The 22,521-nt window shown below is 53.7% G+C and overlaps 2 protein-coding genes across 4 annotated transcripts in view; one reads left to right on the top strand and one right to left on the bottom strand.

Moving 5' to 3' along the window:
* The window catches only part of IARS2 (isoleucyl-tRNA synthetase 2, mitochondrial), a 152,241-nt gene extending 141,020 nt beyond the window's left edge, over positions 1 to 11,221 (bottom strand). The window contains exons 1-3 of the mRNA XM_083175133.1: positions 10,905 to 11,221; positions 1,706 to 1,828; positions 532 to 691 (exon numbers count right to left, since the gene is read on the bottom strand). Of these exons, the coding sequence (XP_083031259.1) occupies positions 532 to 691; positions 1,706 to 1,828; positions 10,905 to 11,084 (463 nt within the window). The 5' untranslated portion in view covers positions 11,085 to 11,221. The remainder of the gene's footprint in view (positions 1 to 531; positions 692 to 1,705; positions 1,829 to 10,904) is intronic.
* The window catches only part of BPNT1 (3'(2'), 5'-bisphosphate nucleotidase 1), a 40,102-nt gene continuing 28,648 nt past the window's right edge, over positions 11,068 to 22,521 (top strand). The window contains exons 1-5 of one of the 3 annotated variants that reach the window (XM_083175134.1): positions 11,068 to 11,213; positions 14,197 to 14,358; positions 18,601 to 18,728; positions 18,834 to 18,938; positions 21,195 to 21,302. In XM_083175134.1, coding sequence (XP_083031260.1) covers positions 14,298 to 14,358; positions 18,601 to 18,728; positions 18,834 to 18,938; positions 21,195 to 21,302 — 402 coding nt within the window. In that variant the 5' untranslated portion in view covers positions 11,068 to 11,213; positions 14,197 to 14,297. Of the gene's footprint in view, positions 11,214 to 11,236; positions 11,353 to 14,196; positions 14,359 to 18,453; positions 18,729 to 18,833; positions 18,939 to 21,194; positions 21,303 to 22,521 lie in introns of those variants that run through there. The other 2 variants (XM_083175135.1, XM_083175137.1) reach the window with 2 other exon arrangements.

Here is a 22,521-nt window from a genome sequence, read left to right on the forward strand (position 1 = left end):
TGCCAAGACACGTATGTATGTATGTATGTATGTATGTATAGGGACAGAGAAGTCAACATGTACGAAGGTGAACTGGAGAGAAGATCAGTGATTGTCACATTGATCAGTGCGTGAAACAGCCAGAAAAGAATGTTTTGGGGATGCTTCAGCGACTATGGTGTTGGAAGCTTGAAGCCAGTTGATGCGCTCAGCTCAGTACAATGATTTTCTTCAAAGCAAAAGCGGTTCCAGATCTAGAAAAAACATTCCCAGATGGATCAGGCATCTTCCAACAAGATCTCGGCCCATGCCACACATGTAAAATGGTCAAGAATGTCATGGCTGGGAAGAATATAAAGGTACTATACTGATCACAATAATGTATTTTTCATTGCTTATTTCGATTAATTTGCACATTCATTTGAAAATGCAGATGTCGGACGTTTTGGGTCCTATACGCACCTCTTTAAGTGAGAGAGTGAGAAAAACATGGAAGGCACTTCTACACGTCACCCTCCCTGCATACGTGACACAGACATGGCCTCCTCATACCTCTAGTTCTGATCTCCATTGGTGAAAGATTTTCAGATGTCTTCCCCATTTCTGCCAAGGCTCGGAGTTCAATCGGCAATCCATGGCAATCCCACCCTGGTACGTAGCTGACTCTGTAGCCTCTCATCACATGAAAGCGATTTGTGATGTCCTTTAGAATCTAGAAGACAAGAGTAAGACAATGCAATCATCTACTGGGAGGATAGGAATGCAAGACCTCCAAAGCGAAAATATTGTACCTTGTACCCCACGCCGGCTGCGCCCCTACCTTCTGCCCCCACGCCGGCTGCGCCCCTACCTTCTGCCCCCACGCCGGCTGCGCCCCTACCTTCTGCCTCCACGCCGGCTGCGCCCCTACCTTCTGCCCCCACGCCGGCTGCGCCCCTACCTTCTGCCCCCACGCCGGCTGCGCCCCTACCTTCTGCCCCCACGCCGGCTGCGCCCCTACCTTCTGCCCCCACGCCGGCTGTGCCCGTACCTGCTGCCCCACACCGGCTGCCCCACACCGGCTGCGTCCGTACCTGCTGCCCCACACCGGCTGCGCCCGTACGTGCTGCCCCACACCGGCTGCGCCCGTACCTACTGTAGTGTTCCCGCTAGGCTGTTTTAGCGGGGCGCTGCTCCCTGCCTGATTTTTAAAGAGCAAAATGCGCCCTGCCCCTCTCGCAGCGCCCCGCTAAAACAGCCTCACGGGGAAGCCCAGCGTCGCCGTAGACGGCGATGCCCGGCGCTTCCCCGGCAGCATAGTGGCTTCGGAGGGGGCGGTCCCACCCCCTTTGACGACGCCGGCGGCCCGGGCACACCCCTTTGATGACGCCGGCGACTCGGGCACGCCCCTTTGACGACGCCGGCGGCCCGGGCACGCCCCTTTGATGACGCCGGCGGCCCGGGACCGCCCCCCAGCTGTGGCCCGGTCCGCCCCCCGGCGCCCTGCCCGGTCTCCATCCTAGAGTGAACACTACTACTGCCCCACACCGGCTGCGCCCGTACCTTCTGCCCCACCCCGGCTGCGCCCGTACCTTCTGCCCCACACACCGGCTGCGCCCGTACCTTCTGCCCCACACCGGCTGCGCCCGTACCTTAGGTCCTACTGATAGGCACATCGCTGGGTTTAGATAATGCTATACTGATATAGTGCTAGTTAACTCAGAATAAGAGTTAGGAATAAGCTCACCTTATTCAGGGCATGTCCGACATGGGGATCCCCATTGGCATAAGGGGGGCCATCGTGCAGACTGAATTCCTTCTTTGTTTTAACAGCTCTTTGCTTGTTATACAGCTGCAGGAAATTTCCCTCCTGTAAAGGCAACAGATTGTTATCAGCGCAATGTCTACAAACAGTGTTCTCCACAGCAGGGGACAGAAACCTTCTGCTATCATTTATTATTACCAGTTATTTATATGGTGCACATATATTCCGCAGCGCTTAACAGAGAATATAGGAACAGTCACACCAGTCCCTGCCCCAGGGGAACTTACAATCTACATTCCCTATTACAGGTACACGCACACACATTGTTAATGTTGGGAGCCAGTAACCTACAAGTATCATTTTGGATTGTGGGAGGAAAATGGAGTACCCGGAGGAAACCCACGCAAGCACGGGGAGAATATACAAACACAGTTAGGGCCATGGTGGGAATCAAACCCATGACCTCATTGCTGTGAGGCAGTAATGCTAACCATTACACCATCCGTACTGCCCCGTATATATAACATATGGTGGGGATAGAACCCATGACCTCAGTGCTGTGAGGCAGTAATGTAACCATTACACCATCCGTACTGCCCCATATATATATATATATATATAACACATGGTGGGGATAGAACCCATGACCTCAGTGCTGTGAGGCAGTAATGTAACCATTACACCATCCGTACTGCCCGTATATATAACACATGGTGGGGATAGAACCCATGACCTCAGTGCTGTGAGGCAGTAATGTAACCATTACACCATCCGTACTGCCCGTATATATAACACATGGTGGGGATAGAACCCATGACCTCAACGCTGTGAGGCAGTAATGCTAACCATTACACCATCCGTACTGCCCCGTATATATAACACATGGTTTGAATAGAACCCATGACCCCAGCGCTGTGAGGCAGTAATATAACCATTACACCATCCGTACTGCCCTGTATATATAACACATGGTGGGGATAGAACCCATGACCTCAGTGCTGTGAGGCAGTAATATAACCATTACACCGTCAGTACTGCCCCGTATATATAACACATGGTGGGGATAGAACCCATGACCTCAGTGCTGTGAGGCAGTAATGTAACCATTACACCATCCGTACTGCCCCGTATATAGAACACATGGTGGGAATAGAACCCATGACCTCAGCGCTGTGAGGCAGTAATGTAACCATTACACCATCCGTACTGCCCTGTATATATAACACATGGTGGGAATAGAACCCATGACCTCAGCGCTGTGAGGCAGTAATGCTAACCATTACACCATCTGTACTGCCCCGTATATATATATATATATATATATATATATATATATATATATATATAAAACACATGGTGGGGATAGAACCCATGACCTCAGTGCTGTGAGGCAGTAATGTAACCATTACACCATCCGTACTGCCCCGTATATATAACACATGGTGGGGATAGAACCCATGACCTCAGTGCTGTGAGGCAGTAATGTAACCATTACACCATCCGTACTGCCCCGTATATATAACACATGGTGGGGATAGAACCCATGACCTCAGTGCTGTGAGGCAGTAATGCTATAACCATTACACCATCCGTACTGCCCCGTATATAGAACACATGGTGGTAATAGAACCCATGACCTCAGCGCTGTGAGGCAGTAATGTAACCATTACACCATCCGTACTGCCCTGTATATATAACACATGGTGGGAATAGAACCCATGACCTCAGCGCTGTGAGGCAGTAATGTAACCATTACACCATCCGTACTGCCCCGTATATATAACACATGGTGGGGATAGAACCCATGACCTCAGCGCTGTGAGGCAGTAATGTAACCATTACACCATCCGTACTGCCCCGTATATATAACACATGGTGGGGATAGAACCCATGACCTCAGCGCTGTGAGGCAGTAATGTAACCATTACACCGTCCGTACTGCCCCGTATATATAACACATGGTGGGGATAGAACCCATGACCTCAGTGCTGTGAGGCAGTAATGTAACCATTACACCGTCCGTACTGCCCTGTATATATATAACACATGGTGGGGATAGAACCCATGACCTCAGTGCTGTGAGGCAGTAATGCTAACCATTACACCGTCCGTACTGCTCTGTATATATATATATATATATATATATATATATATATATATATATATATATATATATATAACACATGGTGGGAGTAGAACCCATGACCTCAGCGCTGTGAGGCAGTAATGTAACCATTACACCATCCGTACTGCCCCGTATATATAACACATGGTGGGGATAGAACCCATGACCTCAACGCTGTGAGGCAGTAATGCTAACCATTACACCATCCGTACTGCCCCGTATATATAACACATGGTTTGAATAGAACCCATGACCCCAGCGCTGTGAGGCAGTAATATAACCATTACACCATCCGTACTGCCCTGTATATATAACACATGGTGGGGATAGAACCCATGACCTCAGTGCTGTGAGGCAGTAATATAACCATTACACCGTCAGTACTGCCCCGTATATATAACACATGGTGGGGATAGAACCCATGACCTCAGTGCTGTGAGGCAGTAATGTAACCATTACACCATCCGTACTGCCCTGTATATAGAACACATGGTGGGAATAGAACCCATGACCTCAGCGCTGTGAGGCAGTAATGTAACCATTACACCATCCGTACTGCCCCGTATATAGAACACATGGTGGGAATAGAACCCATGACCTCAGCGCTGTGAGGCAGTAATGCTAACCATTACACCATCTGTACTGCCCCGTATATATAACACATGGTGGGGATAGAACCCATGACCTCAGTGCTGTGAGGCAGTAATGCTATAACCATTACACCATCCGTACTGCCCCGTATATAGAACACATGGTGGGAATAGAACCCATGACCTCAGTGCTGTGAGGCAGTAATGCTAACCATTACACCGTCCGTACTGCCCCGTATATATCACACATGGTGGGGATAGAACCCATGACCTCAGCGCTGTGAGGCAGTAATGTAACCATTACACCGCCCGTACTGCCCCGTATATATAACACATGGTGGGGATAGAACCCATGACCTCAGCGCTGTGAGGCAGTAATGCTAACTATTACACCATCCGTACTGCCCCGTATATATAACACATGGTGGGGATAGAACCCATGACCTCAGCGCTGTGAGGCAGTAATGTAACCATTACACCATCCGTACTGCCCCGTATATATAACACATGGTGGGGATAGAACCCATGACCTCAGTGCTGTGAGGCAGTAATGTAACCATTACACCATCCGTACTGCCCCGTATATATAACACATGGTGGGGATAGAACCCATGACCTCAGTGCTGTGAGGCAGTAATGTAACCATTACACCGTCCGTACTGCCCCGTATATATAACACATGGTGGGGATAGAACCCATGACCTCAGTGCTGTGAGGCAGTAATGTAACCATTACACCGTCCGTACTGCCCTGTATATATAACACATGGTGGGGATAGAACCCATGACCTCAGTGCTGTGAGGCAGTAATGCTAACCATTACACCATCCATACTGCCCCGTATATATAACACATGGTGGGAATAGAACCCATGACCTCAGTGCTGTGAGGCAGTAATGCTAACCATTACACCATCCGTACTGCCCCGTATATATAACACATGGTGGGAATAGAACCCATGACCTCAGTGCTGTGAGGCAGTAATGCTAACCATTACACGCCAACTTCCCCCTCACTACCCCTCAGCCAAGCGTGTGCCCCCTACCCCCTCTCAGCCAAGCGTGTGCCCCCTACCCCCTCACCACCCCTCAGCCAAGCGTGTGCCCCCTACCCCCTCACCACCCCTCAGCCAAGCGTGTGCCCCCTACCCCCTCACCACCCCTCAGCCAAGCGTGTGCCCCCTACCCCCTCACCACCCCTCAGCCAAGCGTGTGCCCCCTACCCCCTCACCACCCCTCAGCCAAGCGTGTGCCCCCTACCCCCTCACCACCCCTCAGCCAAGCGTGTGCCCCCTACCCCCTCACCACCCCTCAGCCAAGCGTGTGCCCCCTACCCCCTCACCACCCCTCAGCCAAGCGTGTGCCCCCAACCCCCTCACCACCCCTCAGCCAAGCATGTGCCCCCTACCCCCTCAGCCAAGCGTGTGCCCCCTACCCCCTCACCACCTCAGCCAAGCGTGTGCCCCCTACCCCCTCAACACCCCTCAGCCAAGCATGTGCCCCTACCCCCTCTCAGCCAAGCGTGTGCCCCCTACCCCCTCACCACCCCTCAGCCAAGCGTGTGCCCCCTACCCCCTCACCACCCCTCAGCCAAGCGTGTGCCCCCTACCCCCTCACCACCCCTCAGCCAAGCGTGTGCCCCCTACCCCCTCACCACCCCTCAGCCAAGCGTGTGCCCCCTACCCCCTCTCCACCCCTCAGCCAAGCGTGTGCCCCCTACCCCCTCTCCACCCCTCAGCCAAGCGTGTGCCCCCTACCCCCTCTCAGCCAAGCGTGTGCCCCCTACCCCCTCTCAGCCAAGCGTGTGCCCCCTTCCCCCTCAGCCAAGCGTGTGCCCCCTACCCCCTCAGCACGTCTCAGCTAAGCATGCCCCCTACCCCCTCAGCCAAGCGTGTGCCCCCTACCCCCTCACCACCCCTCAGCCAAGCGTGTGCCCCCTACCCCCTCACCACCCCTCAGCCAAGCGTGTGCCCCCTACCCCCTCACCACCCCTCAGCCAAGCGTGTGCCCCCTACCCCCTCACCACCCCTCAGCCAAGCGTGTGCCCCCTACCCCCTCACCACCTCTCAGCCAAGCGTGTGCCCCCTACCCCCTCACCACCCCTCAGCCAAGCGTGTGCCCCCTACCCCCTCACCACCCCTCAGCCAAGCGTGTGCCCCCTACCCCCTCACCACCCCTCAGCCAAGCGTGTGCCCCCTACCCCCTCACCACCCCTCAGCCAAGCGTGTGCCCCCTACCCCCTCACCACCCCTCAGCCAAGCGTGTGCCCCCTACCCCCTCACCACCCCTCAGCCAAGCGTGTGCCCCCTACCCCCTCACCACCCCTCAGCCAAGCGTGTGCCCCCAACCCCCTCACCACCCCTCAGCCAAGCATGTGCCCCCTACCCCCTCAGCCAAGCGTGTGCCCCCTACCCCCTCACCACCTCAGCCAAGCGTGTGCCCCCTACCCCCTCAACACCCCTCAGCCAAGCATGTGCCCCTACCACCCCTCAGCCAAGCGTGTGCCCCCTACCCCCTCACCACCCCTCAGCCAAGCGTGTGCCCCCTACCCCCTCACCACCCCTCAGCCAAGCGTGCCCCCTACCCCCTCACCACCCCTCAGCCAAGCGTGCCCCCTACCCCCTCACCACTCCTCAGCCAAGCGTGTGCCCCCTACCCCCTCACCACTCCTCAGCCAAGCGTGTGCCCCCTACCCCCTCACCACCCCTCAGCCAAGCGTGTGCCCCCTACCCCCTCACCACCCCTCAGCCAAGCGTGTGCCCCCTACCCCCTCACCACCCCTCAGCCAAGCATGTGCCCCCTACCCCCTCCTCAGCCAAGAGTGTGCCCCCTACCCCCTCACCACCCCTCAGCCAAGCGTGTGCCCCCTACCCCCTCACCACCCCTCAGCCAAGCGTGTGCCCCCTACCCCCTCACCACCCCTCAGCCAAGCGTGTGCCCCCTACCCCCTCACCACCCCTCAGCCAAGCGTGTGCCCCCTACCCCCTCACCACCCCTCAGCCAAGCGTGTGCCCCCTACCCCCTCACCACCCCTCAGCAAAGCGTGTGCCCCCTACCCCCTCACCACCCCTCAGCCAAGCGTGTGCCCCCTACCCCCTCAGCCAAGCGTGTGCCCCCTACCCCCTCAGCCAAGCGTGTGCCCCCTACCCCCTCACCACCCCTCAGCCAAGCGTGTGCCCCCTACCCCCTCACCACCCCTCAGCCAAGCGTGTGCCCCCTACCCCCTCACCACCCCTCAGCCAAGCATGTGCCCCTACCCCCTCAACACCCCTCAGCCAAGCGTGTGCCCCTACCCCCTTAACACCCCTCAGCCAAGCGTGTGCCCCCTACCCCCTCAGCCAAGCATGTGCCCCCTACTGCTCAGCCAAGCGTGTGCCCCCTACCCCCTCACCACCCCTCAGCCAAGCATGTGCCCCGTACCCCCTCACCACCCCTCAGCCAAGCATGTGCCCCCTACCCCTCAGCCAAGCGTGTGCCCTCTACCCCCTCACCACCCCTCAGCCAAGCGTGTACCCCGTACCCCCTCACCACCCTTCAGCCAAGCGTGTGCCCCCTACCCCCTCACCACCCCTCAGCCAAGCATTTGCCCCGTACCCCCACCACCCCTCAGCCAAGCGTGTGCCCCCTACCCCCTCACCACCCCTCAGCCAAGCGTGCCCCCTACCCCCTCACCACCCCTCAGCCAAGCGTGTGCCCCGTACCCCCTCACCGCCCCTCAGCCAAGCGTGCCCCCTACCCCCTCACCGCCCCTCAGCCAAGCGTGCCCCCTACCCCCTCACCGCCCCTCAGCCAAGCGTGCCCCCTACCCCCTCACCACCCCTCAGCCAAGCGTGTGCCCCCTACCCCCTCACCACCCCTCAGCCAAGCGTGTGCCCCCTACCCCCTCACCACCCCTCAGCCAAGCGTGTGCCCCCTACCCCCTCACCACCCCTCAGCTAAGCGTGTGCCCCCTACCCCCTCAGTCAAGCATGTGCCCCGTACCCCCTCACCACCCCTCAGCCAAGCGTGTGCCCCCTAACCCCTCACCACCCCTCAGCCAAGCATGTGCCCCGTACCCCCTCACCACCCCTCAGCCAAGCGTGCCCCCTACCCCCTCACCACCCCTCAGCTAAGCATGCCCCCTACCCCCTCACCGCCCCTCAGCCAAGCGTGCCCCCTACCCCCTCACCACCTCAGCCAAGCGTATGCCCCCTACCCCCTCACCACCTCAGCCAAGCGTATGCCCCCTACCCCCTCACCACCCCTCAGCCAAGCGTATGCCCCCTACCCCCTCACCACCCCTCAGCTAAGCGTGTGCCCCCTACCCCCTCACCACCCCTCAGCCAAGCGTGCCCCCTACCCCCTCAGCCAAGCGTGTGCCCCCTACCCCCTCACCACCCCTCAGCCAAGCGTGTGCCCCCTACCCCCTCACCACCCCTCAGCCAAGCGTGTGCCCCCTACCCCCTCACCACCCCTCAGCCAAGCATGTGCCCCTACCCCCTCAACACCCCTCAGCCAAGCGTGTGCCCCTACCCCCTTAACACCCCTCAGCCAAGCGTGTGCCCCCTACCCCCTCAGCCAAGCATGTGCCCCCTACTGCTCAGCCAAGCGTGTGCCCCCTACCCCCTCACCACCCCTCAGCCAAGCATGTGCCCCGTACCCCCTCACCACCCCTCAGCCAAGCATGTGCCCCCTACCCCTCAGCCAAGCGTGTGCCCTCTACCCCCTCACCACCCCTCAGCCAAGCGTGTACCCCGTACCCCCTCACCACCCTTCAGCCAAGCGTGTGCCCCCTACCCCCTCACCACCCCTCAGCCAAGCATTTGCCCCGTACCCCCACCACCCCTCAGCCAAGCGTGTGCCCCCTACCCCCTCACCACCCCTCAGCCAAGCGTGCCCCCTACCCCCTCACCACCCCTCAGCCAAGCGTGTGCCCCGTACCCCCTCACCGCCCCTCAGCCAAGCGTGCCCCCTACCCCCTCACCGCCCCTCAGCCAAGCGTGCCCCCTACCCCCTCACCGCCCCTCAGCCAAGCGTGCCCCCTACCCCCTCACCACCCCTCAGCCAAGCGTGTGCCCCCTACCCCCTCACCACCCCTCAGCCAAGCGTGTGCCCCCTACCCCCTCACCACCCCTCAGCCAAGCGTGTGCCCCCTACCCCCTCACCACCCCTCAGCTAAGCGTGTGCCCCCTACCCCCTCAGTCAAGCATGTGCCCCGTACCCCCTCACCACCCCTCAGCCAAGCGTGTGCCCCCTAACCCCTCACCACCCCTCAGCCAAGCATGTGCCCCGTACCCCCTCACCACCCCTCAGCCAAGCGTGCCCCCTACCCCCTCACCACCCCTCAGCTAAGCATGCCCCCTACCCCCTCACCGCCCCTCAGCCAAGCGTGCCCCCTACCCCCTCACCACCTCAGCCAAGCGTATGCCCCCTACCCCCTCACCACCTCAGCCAAGCGTATGCCCCCTACCCCCTCACCACCCCTCAGCCAAGCGTATGCCCCCTACCCCCTCACCACCCCTCAGCTAAGCGTGTGCCCCCTACCCCCTCACCACCCCTCAGCTAAGCGTGTGCCCCCTACCCCCTCACCACCCCTCAGTCAAGCATGTGCCCCCTACCCCTCAGCCAAGCGTGTGCCCCCTACCCCTCAGCCAAGCGTGTGCCCCCTACCCCCTCACCACCCCTCAGCTAAGCGTGTGCCCCCTACCCCCTCACCACCCCTCAGCTAAGCGTGTGCCCCCTACCCCCTCACCACCCCTCAGTCAAGCATGTGCCCCCTACCCCTCAGCCAAGCGTGTGCCCCCTACCCCTCAGCCAAGCGTGTGCCCCCTACCCCCTCACCACCCCTCAGCCAAGCATGTGCCCCGTACCCCCTCAGCCAAGCATGTGCCCCCTACCCCTCAGCCAAGCGTGTGCCCCCTACCCCCTCACCACCCCTCAGCCAAGCATGTGCCCCGAGCCCCCTCACCACCCCTCAGCCAAGCGTGTGCCCCGTACCCCCTCACCACCCCTCAGCCAAGCGTGCCCCGTACCCCCTCACCACCCCTCAGCCAAGCGTGCCCCCTACCCCCTCACCACCCCTCAGCTAAGCATGCCCCCTACCCCCTCACCACCCCTCAGCCAAGCGTGCCCCCTACCCCCTCACCACCCCTCAGCTAAGGGTGCCCCCTACCCCCTCACCACCCCTCAGCCAAGCGTGTGCCCCCTACCCCCTCACCACCCCTCAGCCAAGCGTGCCCCCTACCCCCTCAGCTAAGCGTGTGCCCCCTACCCCCTCACCACCCCTCAGCCAAGCGTGCCCCCTACCCCCTCAGCCAAGCGTGTGCCCCCTACCCCCTCACCACCCCTCAGCCAAGCGTGTGCCCCCTACCCCCTCACCACCCCTCAGCCAAGCGTGCCCCCTACCCCCTCAGCCAAGCGTGTGCCCCCTACCCCCTCACCACCCCTCAGCCAAGCGTGTGCCCCCTACCCCCTCACCCCGCTGCTAACCTCCTGCAGCCGCAGCTCGGCGCTGGCGATGTCCCCGGGGCCCCGGCGGATGGGGAAGTCGGTGTGTGGTAGCAGCACGGTGTCCCGGTACGGACTCGTCCCGCTGGTCACCTCCGAGGCTGCTCTCACCCCCCAGGGGCGGAGGGTCCTCGGCAGCCGGCAGCGGCTCAGGGTCAGCATGTTCTGTTCTCTCCGCTCCCAGCAGACAGTGACAGTACTACGGAAGCCGGGCGGGCGCAGCGGGGACGGCGGGGACGGCGAGCGGCGAGGACCAAACCTCCGGCCGCGCGTTCTGCTGCCACTGACGGGGTGAGTGACGGGGAGACCTGCTGTATATACACCGACACCTAGCCCCAGCCCGGCCTGTGTGCCCCCCTCACTGGGGGGATAGAGGGACCGTGTCCTGCAGCCGCTGCTGCCACTCACTGCACTGTATAGCGCCAGCACTGTAATAGCACTGCTCTGTCACTGCACTGTTATATCATCATCATCATCATCATTCTCTCACTGCACTGTATAGCGCCAGCACTGTAATAGCACTGCTCTGTCACTGCACTGTTATATCATCATCATCATCATCATTCTCTCACTGCACTGTATAGCGCCAGCACTGTAATAGCACTGCTCTGTCACTGCACTGTTATATCATCATCATCATCATCATTCTCTCACTGCACTGTATAGCAATAGCACTGCTCTGTCACTGTACTGTTATATTATTATTATTATTATTATTATTATTATTATTATCATCATCATCCTCTCACTGCACTGTATAGCACTAGCACTGTAATAGCACTGCTCTGTCACTGCACTGTTATATCATCATCATCATCATCATCATTCTCTCACTGCACTGTATAGCAATAGCACTGCTCTGTCACTGTACTGTTGTTATATTATTATTATTATTATTATTATTATTATTATCATCATCATCCTCTCACTGCACTGTATAGCACTAGCACTGTAATAGCACTGCTCTGTCACTGCACTGTTATATCATCATCATCATCATCATTCTCTCACTGCACTGTATAGCAATAGCACTGCTCTGTCACTGTACTGTTATATTATTATTATTATCATCATCATCCTCTCACTGCACTGTATAGCGCTAGCACTGTAATAGCACTGCTCTGTCACTGTACTGTTATATTATTATTATTATCATCATCATCATCCTCTCACTGCACTATATAGCGCCAGCACTGTAATAGCACTGCTCTGTCACTGCACTATATAGCGCTAACACTGTAATAGCACTGCTCTGTCACTGCACTGTTATATTATTATTATTATTATTATCATCATCATCATTCTCTCACTGCACTATATAGCGCCAGCACTGTAATAGCACTGCTCTGTCACTGCACTGTTATATTATTATCATCATCCTCCTCTCACTGCACTGTATAGCACTAGCACTGTAATAGCACTGCTCTGTCACTGTACTGTTATATTATTATCATCATCATCCTCTCACTGCACTGTATAGCGCTAGCACTGTAATAGCACTGCTCTGTCACTGCACTGTTATATTATTATTATCATCATCATCATCATCCTCTCACTGCACTGTATAGCACTAGCACTGTAATAGCACTGCTCTGTCACTGTACTGTTATATTATTATTATCATCATCATCATCCTCTCACTGCACTATATAGCGCCAGCACTGTAATAGCACTGCTCTGTCACTGCACTATATAGCGCTAACACTGTAATAGCACTGCTCTGTCACTGCACTGTTATATTATTATTATTATTATTATTATTATTATTATTATCATCATCATTCTCTCACTGCACTATATAGCGCCAGCACTGTAATAGCACTGCTCTGTCACTGCACTGTTATATTATTATCATCATCCTCCTCTCACTGCACTGTATAGCACTAGCACTGTAATAGCACTGCTCTGTCACTGTACTGTTATATTATTATTATCATCATCATCCTCTCACTGCACTGTATAGCGCTAGCACTGTAATAGCACTGCTCTGTCACTGCACTGTTATATTATTATTATCATCATCATCATCATCCTCTCACTGCACTGTATAGCACTAGCACTGTAATAGCACTGCTCTGTCACTGTACTGTTATATTATTATTATCATCATCATCATCCTCTCACTGCACTATATAGCGCCAGCACTGTAATAGCACTGCTCTGTCACTGCACTATATAGCGCTAACACTGTAATAGCACTGCTCTGTCACTGCACTGTTATATTATTATTATTATTATTATTATTATTATCATCATCATTCTCTCACTGCACTATATAGCGCCAGCACTGTAATAGCACTGCTCTGTCACTGCACTGTTATATTATTATCATCATCCTCCTCTCACTGCACTGTATAGCACTAGCACTGTAATAGCACTGCTCTGTCACTGTACTGTTATATTATTATTATCATCATCATCCTCTCACTGCACTGTATAGCGCTAGCACTGTAATAGCACTGCTCTGTCACTGCACTGTTATATTATTATTATCATCATCATCATCATCATCATTCTCTCACTGCACTGTATAGCACTAGCACTGTAATAGCACTGCACTGTTATATTATTATTATTATTATCATCATCATCATCATCATCATCATTCTCTCACTGCACTATATAGCGCTAGCACTGTAATAGCACTGCACTGTCATTATTATCATCATCATCATCATTCTCTCACTATTACTATCATTCTCTCACTGCACTATTACTATCATTCTCTCACTGCACTATTACTGTACCATCACTGCACTATTACTGTACTATCACTGTACTACACTGCACTATTACTGTACTATCACTGTATTATTATTGTTTTATCACTGCACTATTACTGTACTATCCCTGCACTATTACTGTAATACCATTGTACTATCACTGCACTATTACTGTACTACACTGCACTATTACGTAAATATCACTGCACTATTACTGTACTATCACTGCACTATTACTGTAATACCATTGTACTATCACTGACCTATTACTGTACTATTATAGCACTATAGTGTGAGCATTGCTGTGGTTGCACCAGTCCTGTCCCCGCCAGTCCCCAGATTCACTAATGAGAGGTCTATGACTGTACAACATAGATCCTCTACAGAATATAGTGCTCCGGATGCCACAATACATGCCACTCCATCTGCATATCAAGATCAATATATATATATATATATATATATATATATATATATATTCACCATCATGTAACATGTGACCAATGTATTGTACACCAGACCTCCTAACCTGCACTGTAATGTGTGTGTAGGTCGGAGCTGCCAGTATGAATCAGCAAATGTGGTGTTACTAGGACCCAGAAGGTGCCTGGCTGTACAACAGGGGAGGACTTTGTGATCCAGAGTATAAAAAATGCTCTATAACCCACTTTGCTTCCTGACGGTAACTTCTCTGTGCAGGAACACACGTGCAGGTAGGTTACCTTATATTCCAGCTGTGGGGGGGACACACGTGCAGGTAGGTTACCTTATATTCTAGCTGCGGGGGAGGCACACGGGCAGGTAGGTTACCTTATATTCCAGCTGCGGGGAGGCACACGGGCAGGTAGGTTACCTTATATTCCAGCTGCGGGGGAGGCACACATGCAGGTAGGTTACCTAGTATTCCAGCTGAGGGGGAGGCACACGTACAATGCGGGTAGGTTACCTTATATTCCAGCTGCTGGGGAGGCACACGTACAATGCAGGTAGGTTACCTTATATTCCAGCTGCGGGGGAGGTACACGTACAATGCAGGTAGGTTACCTTATATTCCAGCTGCGGGGGAGGTACACGTACAATGCAGGTAGGTTACCTTATATTCCAGCTGCGGGGAGGCACACGTGCAGGTAGGTTACCTTATATTCCAGCTGCAGGGAGGTACACGTACAATGCAGGTAGGTTACCTAGTATTCCAGCTGCAGGTAGGTTACCTTATCATACCTCCCAACATGACCCTCTCCAGAAGGACACAATGCTCTGTTCTAGACTTCCTTCTAAATGTATGATTGCCATCACCTGTTTTAAACAGGTTAATTTATAACAAAGGTGTTTCACCACAGGTGCTGGCAATCTTACATTAAGAGGAAAGTCCAGGAATAGAGCATTGTGTCCCTCCAGCTGCGGGGGAGGCACACGTGCAGGTAGGTTACCTTATATTCCAGCTGCGGGGGAGGCACACGTGCAGGTAGGTTACCTTATATTCCAGCTGCGGGGGAGGTACACGTGCAGGTAGGTTACCTTATATTCCAGCTGCGGGGGTGGCACACAGGCAGGTAGGTTACCTTATATTCCAGCTGCGGGGGAGACACACATGTAGGTAGGTTACCTTATATTCCAGCTGCAGGGGAGGCACACGTGCAGGTAGGTTACCTTATATTCCAGCTGCGGGAGAGGTACACGTACAATGCAGGTAGGTTACCTTATATTCCAGCTGCGGGGGAGGCACACGTGCAGGTAGGTTACCTTATATTCCAGCTGCGGGGGAGGCACACGTGCAGGTAGGTTACCTTATATTCCAGCTGCGGGGAGGAACACGTGCAGGTAGGTTACCTAATATTCCAGCTGCGGGGGAGACACACATGTAGGTAGGTTACCTTATATTCCAGCTGCGGGGAGGTACACGTGCAGGTAGGTTACCTTATATTCCAGCTGCGGGGGAGACACACGTGCAGGTAGGTTACCTTATATTCCAGCTGCAGGGGAGGCACACGTGCAGGTAGGTTACCTAATATTCCAGCTGCGGGGGAGGTACATGTACAATGCGGGTAGGTTACCTTATATTCCAGCTGCGGGGAGGTACACGTACAATGCAGGTAGGTTACCTAATATTCCAGCTGCGGGGGAGGTACATGTACAATGCGGGTAGGTTACCTTATATTCCAGCTGCGGGGAGGTACACGTACAATGCAGGTAGGTTACCTAATATTCCAGCTGCGGGGAGGCACACGTGCAGGTAGGTTACCTTATATTCCAGCTGCGGGGAGGCACACGTGCAGGTAGGTTACCTAATATTCCAGCTGAGGGGGAGGCACACGTACAATGCAGGTAGGTTACCTTATATTCCAGCTGCGGGGGAGGTACACGTACAATGCGGGTAGGTTACCTTATATTCCAGCTGCGGGGAGGCACACGTGCAGGTAGGTTACCTAGTATTCCAGCTGACGGGGAGGCACACGTACAATGCAGGTAGGTTACCTTATATTCCAGCTGCGGGGGAGGCACACGTGCAGGTAGGTTACCTTATATTCCAGCTGCGGGGGAGGTACACGTACAATGCGGGTAGGTTACCTTATATTCCAGCTGCGGGGAGGCACACGTGTAGGTAGGTTACCTTATATTCCAGCTGCGGGGAGGTACACGTGCAGGTAGGTTACCTTATATTATAGCTGCGGGGGAGGCACACGTGTAGGTAGGTTACCTTATATTCCAGCTGCGGGGAGGCAAACGTGCAGGTAGGTTACCTTATATTATAGCTGCGGGGGAGGCACACGTGCAGGTAGGTTACCTTATATTCCAGCTGCGGGGGAGGCACACGTGCAGGTAGGTTACCTTATATTATAGCTGCGGGGAGGCACACGTACAATGCAGGTAGGTTACCTTATATTCCAGCTGAGGGGGAGGCACACGTACAATGCGGGTAGGTTACCTTATATTCCAGCTGCGGGGAGGCACACGTGCAGGTAGGTTACCTTATATTCCAGCCTCGGGGGAGGCAAACGTGCAGGTAGGTTACCTTATATTATAGCTGCGGGGGAGGCACACGTGCAGGTAGGTTACCTTATATTATAGCTGCGGGGGAGGCACACGTGTAGGTAGGTTACCTTATATTCCAGCTGCGGGGAGGCACACGTGCAGGTAGGTTACCTTATATTCCTGCTGCGGGGAGGCACACGTGCGGGTAGGTTACCTAGTATTCCAGCTGAGGGGGAGGCACATGTACAATGCAGGTAGGTTACCTTATATTCCAGCTGCAGGGGAGGCACACGTGCAGGTAGGTTACCTAGTATTCCAGCTGAGGGGGAGGCACACGTACAATGCAGGTAGGTTACCTTATATTCCAGCTGCGGGGAGGTACACGTACAATGCAGGTAGGTTACCTTATATTCCAGCTGCGGGGGAGGTACACGTACAATGCGGGTAGGTTACCTTATATTCCAGCTGCGGGGAGGCACACGTGCAGGTAGGTTACCTTATATTCCAGCTGCGGGGGAGGCACACGTGCAGGTAGGTTACCTAGTATTCCAGCTGACGGGGAGGCACACGTACAATGCAGGTAGGTTACCTTATATTCCAGCTGCGGGGGAGGTACACGTACAATGCGGGTAGGTTACCTTATATTCCAGCTGCGGGGGAGGCACACGTGCAGGTAGGTTACCTAATATTCCAGCTGACGGGGAGGCACACGTACAATGCAGGTAGGTTACCTTATATTCCAGCTGCGGGGGAGGTACACGTACAATGCAGGTAGGTTACCTTATATTCCAGCTGTGGGGGAGGTACACGTACAGGTAGGTTACCTTATATTCCAGCTGACGGGGAGGCACACGTACAGGTAGGTTGTGTAGTAGTATACTCTATAAAACACACATTTACCCAAACACTATACTTTACACCATCTGTGCACCAAACAGCTCTCTATGCCAACTACATGTATATGCCGACACACTAAGTATTGTACAGTATATGCCAACTCCATGTGTATGCCGACACACTAAGTATTGTACAGTATATGCCAACTACATGTATATGCCGACACACTAAGTATTGTACAGTATATGCAGACACACTAAGTATTGTACAGTATATGCCAACTCCATGTATATGCCGACACACTAAGTATTGTACAGTATATGCCGACACACTATTGTACAGTATATGCAAACTCCATGTGTATGTCGACACACTAAGTATTGTACAGTGTATGCCAACTCCATGTGTATGTCGACACACTAAGTATTGTACAGTATATGCCAACTCCATGTGTATGTCGACACACTAAGTATTGTACAGTATATGCCAACTACATGTATATGCCGACACACTAAGTATTGTACAGTATATGCCGACACACTATTGTACAGTATATGCAAACTCCATGTGTATGTCGACACACTAAGTATTGTACAGTATATGCAAACTCCATGTGTATGTCGACACACTAAGTATTGTACAGTATATGCCGACACACTAAGTATTGTACAGTATAGGCCGACACACTAAGTATTGTACAGTATATGCCAACTCCATGTGTATGTCGACACACTAAGTATTGTACAGTATATGCCGACACACAGTGTTGTATATGCTGACTCTCTCTGCACACAAAATATACCGACTCTTTGTATGCCGACCCAGTGTATATGCCCACTCCGTGTGCCAATTTTGTGTTTTCACCAAATCTCTATGTACTCTAAGGGCCTGATTCAGTTTGGCTCGCAAAGCACATTTGGTTTGGCAGGTGGGGCGGATGTAACATGGGCAGGGGAAATAGTGGCGGGCACCCATACAATGCTGTCTTTCCTGAACAGGCATCTTGTCAGAACGGGCCCGACTTTAAAAGCTGTCAGGTCCGTTCTGCCGGGGATTGCGGAGATCTCGGTCGTATCTCGCGGCTACGCCCCCTTTTCGCCAATCAGCGGGTGGGACATTGAATCCTTTCTGTCTGCTCCCGGCAGCCCTGACCATGTCCTCTGCCCCCGATGTGTTAGCCCGGCTGGTGGCCACTACCTATGCTGTAGCTGAGAAAGCTGGAACCATCGTCAGAAATGTCATGAGTTGTGGAGATCTGGGTATAGTGGAGAAGGTGAGTGGATACTTTGTATGGTGGAGTCAGACCCACCACCTATAGAGTGCGGTATCTGGATCTCTAATGGTCTGTGACAACATTGCTGTAAAATCTCTGTTTCAGACCGGAGCCAATGATCTGCAGACCGCAGCTGATCGCCTGGTGCAGCGTAGTATATGCTTGTCTTTAGCAAGGAAGTTCCCTCAGATAACCATCATAGGAGAAGAGGTAATGTCACCTGTAGGATTCCCTCTGCCAGAAAAGATTGTAATGCAGACTCTTCTTATTGGTCTGCTCACTGAGGGTGTGCCGGCGCGGCAGTAGGCTATGCAGCGATGTACCAGGGCATTATCGCACTGAGGGTGTGCCGGCGCGGCAGTAGGCTATGCAGCGATGTACCAGGGCATTATCGCACTGAGGGTGTGCCGGTGCAGCAGTAGGCTATGCAGCGATGTACCAGGGCATTATCACACTGAGGGTGTGCCGGTGCAGCAGTGGGCTATGCAGCGATGTACCGGGGCCTTATCATACTGAGGGTGTGCCGGTGCAGCAGTGGCTATGCATCGATGTACCGGGGCCTTATCACTCTGAGGGTGCGCTGGTGCAGTAGTGGCTATGCAGCGATGTACCAGGGCATTATCACACTGAGGGTGTGCCAGTGCAGCAGTGGGCTATGCAGCAATGTACCGGGGCCTTATCATACTGAGGGTGTGCCAATGCAGCAGTGGCTATGCAGCGATGTACCGGGGCCTTATCACTCTGAGGGTGCGCTGGTGCAGTAGTGGCTATGCAGCGATGTACCGGGCCTTATCACACTGAGCGTGTGCCGGTGCAGCAGTGGCTATGCAGCTATGTACCGGGGCCTTATCACTCTGAGGGTGAGCCAGTGCAGCAGTGGGCTATGCAGGGATGTACCGGGCCTTATCACACTGAGGGTGAGCCGGTGCGGCAGTAGGCTATGCAGCGATGTACCGCGACCTTATCACACTGAGCGTGTGCTGGTGCGGCAGTAGGCTATGCAGCTATGTACCGGGGCCTTATCACTCTGAGCGTGTGCCTGTGCAGCTGTGGGCTATGCAGCAATGTACCGGGCCTTATCACACTGAGGGTGTGCCGGTGCAGTAGTGGCTATGCAGCGATGTACCGGGGCCTTATCACACTGAGGGTGTGCCAATTCAGTAGTGGGATATGCAGTGATGTACCGGGGCCTTATAACACTGGGGGTGTGCTGGTGCAGTAGTGGCTATGCAGTGATGTACCGGGGCCTTATCACTCTGAGGGTGTGCCGGTGCAGTAGTGGCTATGCAGCGATGTACCGGGGCCTTATCACACTGAGGGTGTGCCAATTCAGTAGTGGGATATGCAGTGATGTACCGGGGCCTTATCACACTGGGGGTGTGCTGGTGCAGCAGTGGCTATGCAGCGATGTACCGGGGCCTTATCACACTGAGGGTGAGCCGGTGCAGTAGTGGCTATGCAGCGATGTACCGGGGCCTTATCCCACTGAGGGTGTGCTGGTGCAGTAGTGGCTATGCAGCGATGTACCGGGGCCTTATCCCACTGAGGGTGAGCCGGTGCAGTAGTGGCTATGCAGTGATGTACCGGGGCCTTATCACACTGAGGGTGAGCCGGTGCAGTAGTGGCTATGCAGCGATGTACCGGGGCCTTATCACACTGAGGGTGAGCCGGTGCAGTAGTGGCTATGCAGCGATGTACCGGGGCCTTATCACACTGAGGGTGAGCCGGTGCAGTAGTGGCTATGCAGTGATGTACCGGGCCTTATCACACTGAGGGTGAGCCGGTGCAGTAGTGGCTATGCAGTGATGTACCGGGGCCTTATCACACTGAGGGTGAGCCGGTGCAGCAGTGGCTATGCAGCGATGTACCGGGGCCTTATCACACTGAGGGTGTGCTGGTGCAGTAGTGGCTATGCAGCGATGTACCGGGGCCTTATCACACTGAGGGTGAGCCAGTGCAGCAGTGGCTATGCAGTGATGTACCGGGGCCTTATCACACTGAGGGTGTGCCGGTGCAGTAGTGGCTATGCAGCGATGTACCGGGGCCTTATCACTCTGAGGGTGTGCCGGTGCAGCAGTGGCTATGCATCGATGTACCGGGGCCTTATCACTCTGAGGGTGCGCTGGTGCAGTAGTGGCTATGCAGCGATGTACCGGGGCCTTATCACACTGAGGGTGAGCCAGTGCAGCAGTGGCTATGCAGTGATGTACCGGGGCCTTATCATACTGAGGGTGAGCCAGTGCAGCAGTGGCTATGTAGGGATGGAGATAAGAGACAATAAGCGGCACTACAGATTCCAGCAGCTGCAGCGTGATGAGCAGAGAACGTGCGGTTTCCCTGCAGTTAGGGCACAGAATCCGCCTGACCTCTATGACTTTGCTCTTGGTGATGGTTACATCAGTCCTGGCAGATGAGATGGTTCTATCCGACATCGCTCAGCCCGTGACTTGTCCTCCTCTCTCACAGGATCTGCCCTCTGAGGAGGTTGATGAAGGACTGATAGAAAGTGGCCAGTCGGAGGAAATACTGGGGTCGTCGTTCCCACCAAAGTACAGCAGCATCAGAGAGGAAGAGGTAATATTCACTTCCATTATTCAATGTAACGTGTGCAGCCACATAATGCTGATAACAGAAAACAATAGCTTGTGCTTGGCTACCTTATACCTGTATGTACTTTGTAGTGTTTGGAATCTTATAAGCAAAGTGACTTTTTATACATTGGATCAATCTTTATTTAATGTGTTATCACTGTAATCGGTTATAGAACAGGTTCTTATTGTCCTACAATCTTGTGTGCAAAGTCCAGAGCTTAGTAATTACCTGCAGTTTATTGATGAGGGATTAGTAATTACCTGCAGTGTATTGATGAGGGATTAGTAATTACCTGTAGTGTATTGATGAGGGATTAGTAATTACCTGCAGTGTATTGATGAGGGATTAGTAATTACCTGTAGAGTATTGATGAGGGATTAGTAATTACCTGCAGTGTATTGATGAGGGATTAGTAATTACCTGTAGTGTATTGATGAGGGATTAGTGACTTGTTAGTACTTTAATAATCAGCATTAATGTGACATCCTATATCGCTTGCTGCTGATAGATGGTGATAACAAAGGTTTATAAATAGCTTTTATCTACCTGCTGGCCAATCAATGTGTATAACCAGGGCAGGGACTAACACTGACCTACAGAACGCAGCTGGATATCTCACATTTACTAAGTATGATAAATTAGCCATTTCCCCAGCTTGCACTGTGTGTGGAGTTTGTATGCTCTCCCCATGCCTGCTGCATCCCCCGCAGTTCTAGTAGGTTATGGGTTACTGATCCAGCAGCGCTCCACAGTGATTGCGTGGTAGAGAACTATGGGGAGTGGTTATCATACAGCACCAGACAGATTTCTCCATCATCAACTGGGGACACTGGGGCACAGAAGGTGGTGTGTGGTACCTGGCAGGTAGCCAGCACAGACCTAACGCATACATGGCAGTCTAATACAACATTGGCAGGTCACACACATGCACCGCGCCTGGAGCCTGCTCTCGGGTGATCAGGTGGAGATTCATTCAAAATAAAAAAAAGAATAATGAAAAAAAAAATCTATGGTTTTCATAGCGAGAATGCTTAATATGTATAATAAAGGTTTTCTCCATGTAACGCATCTGCTATTGCCACGCTGAGATGGTGGTAGCGTAGGAGGTATAGGTCCCAGCGCTCTCCTTCTTACAGACACACTGAGACCCCAGCATGATGGCGCTGTGACCTAGCTACTGGTCTCAATGAGGGAGAACACC

The sequence above is a fragment of the Crinia signifera genome, chromosome 3 (assembly GCF_055691185.1).
Source record: "Crinia signifera chromosome 3, ASM5569118v1, whole genome shotgun sequence".
NCBI lineage: Eukaryota > Metazoa > Chordata > Amphibia > Anura > Myobatrachidae > Crinia > Crinia signifera.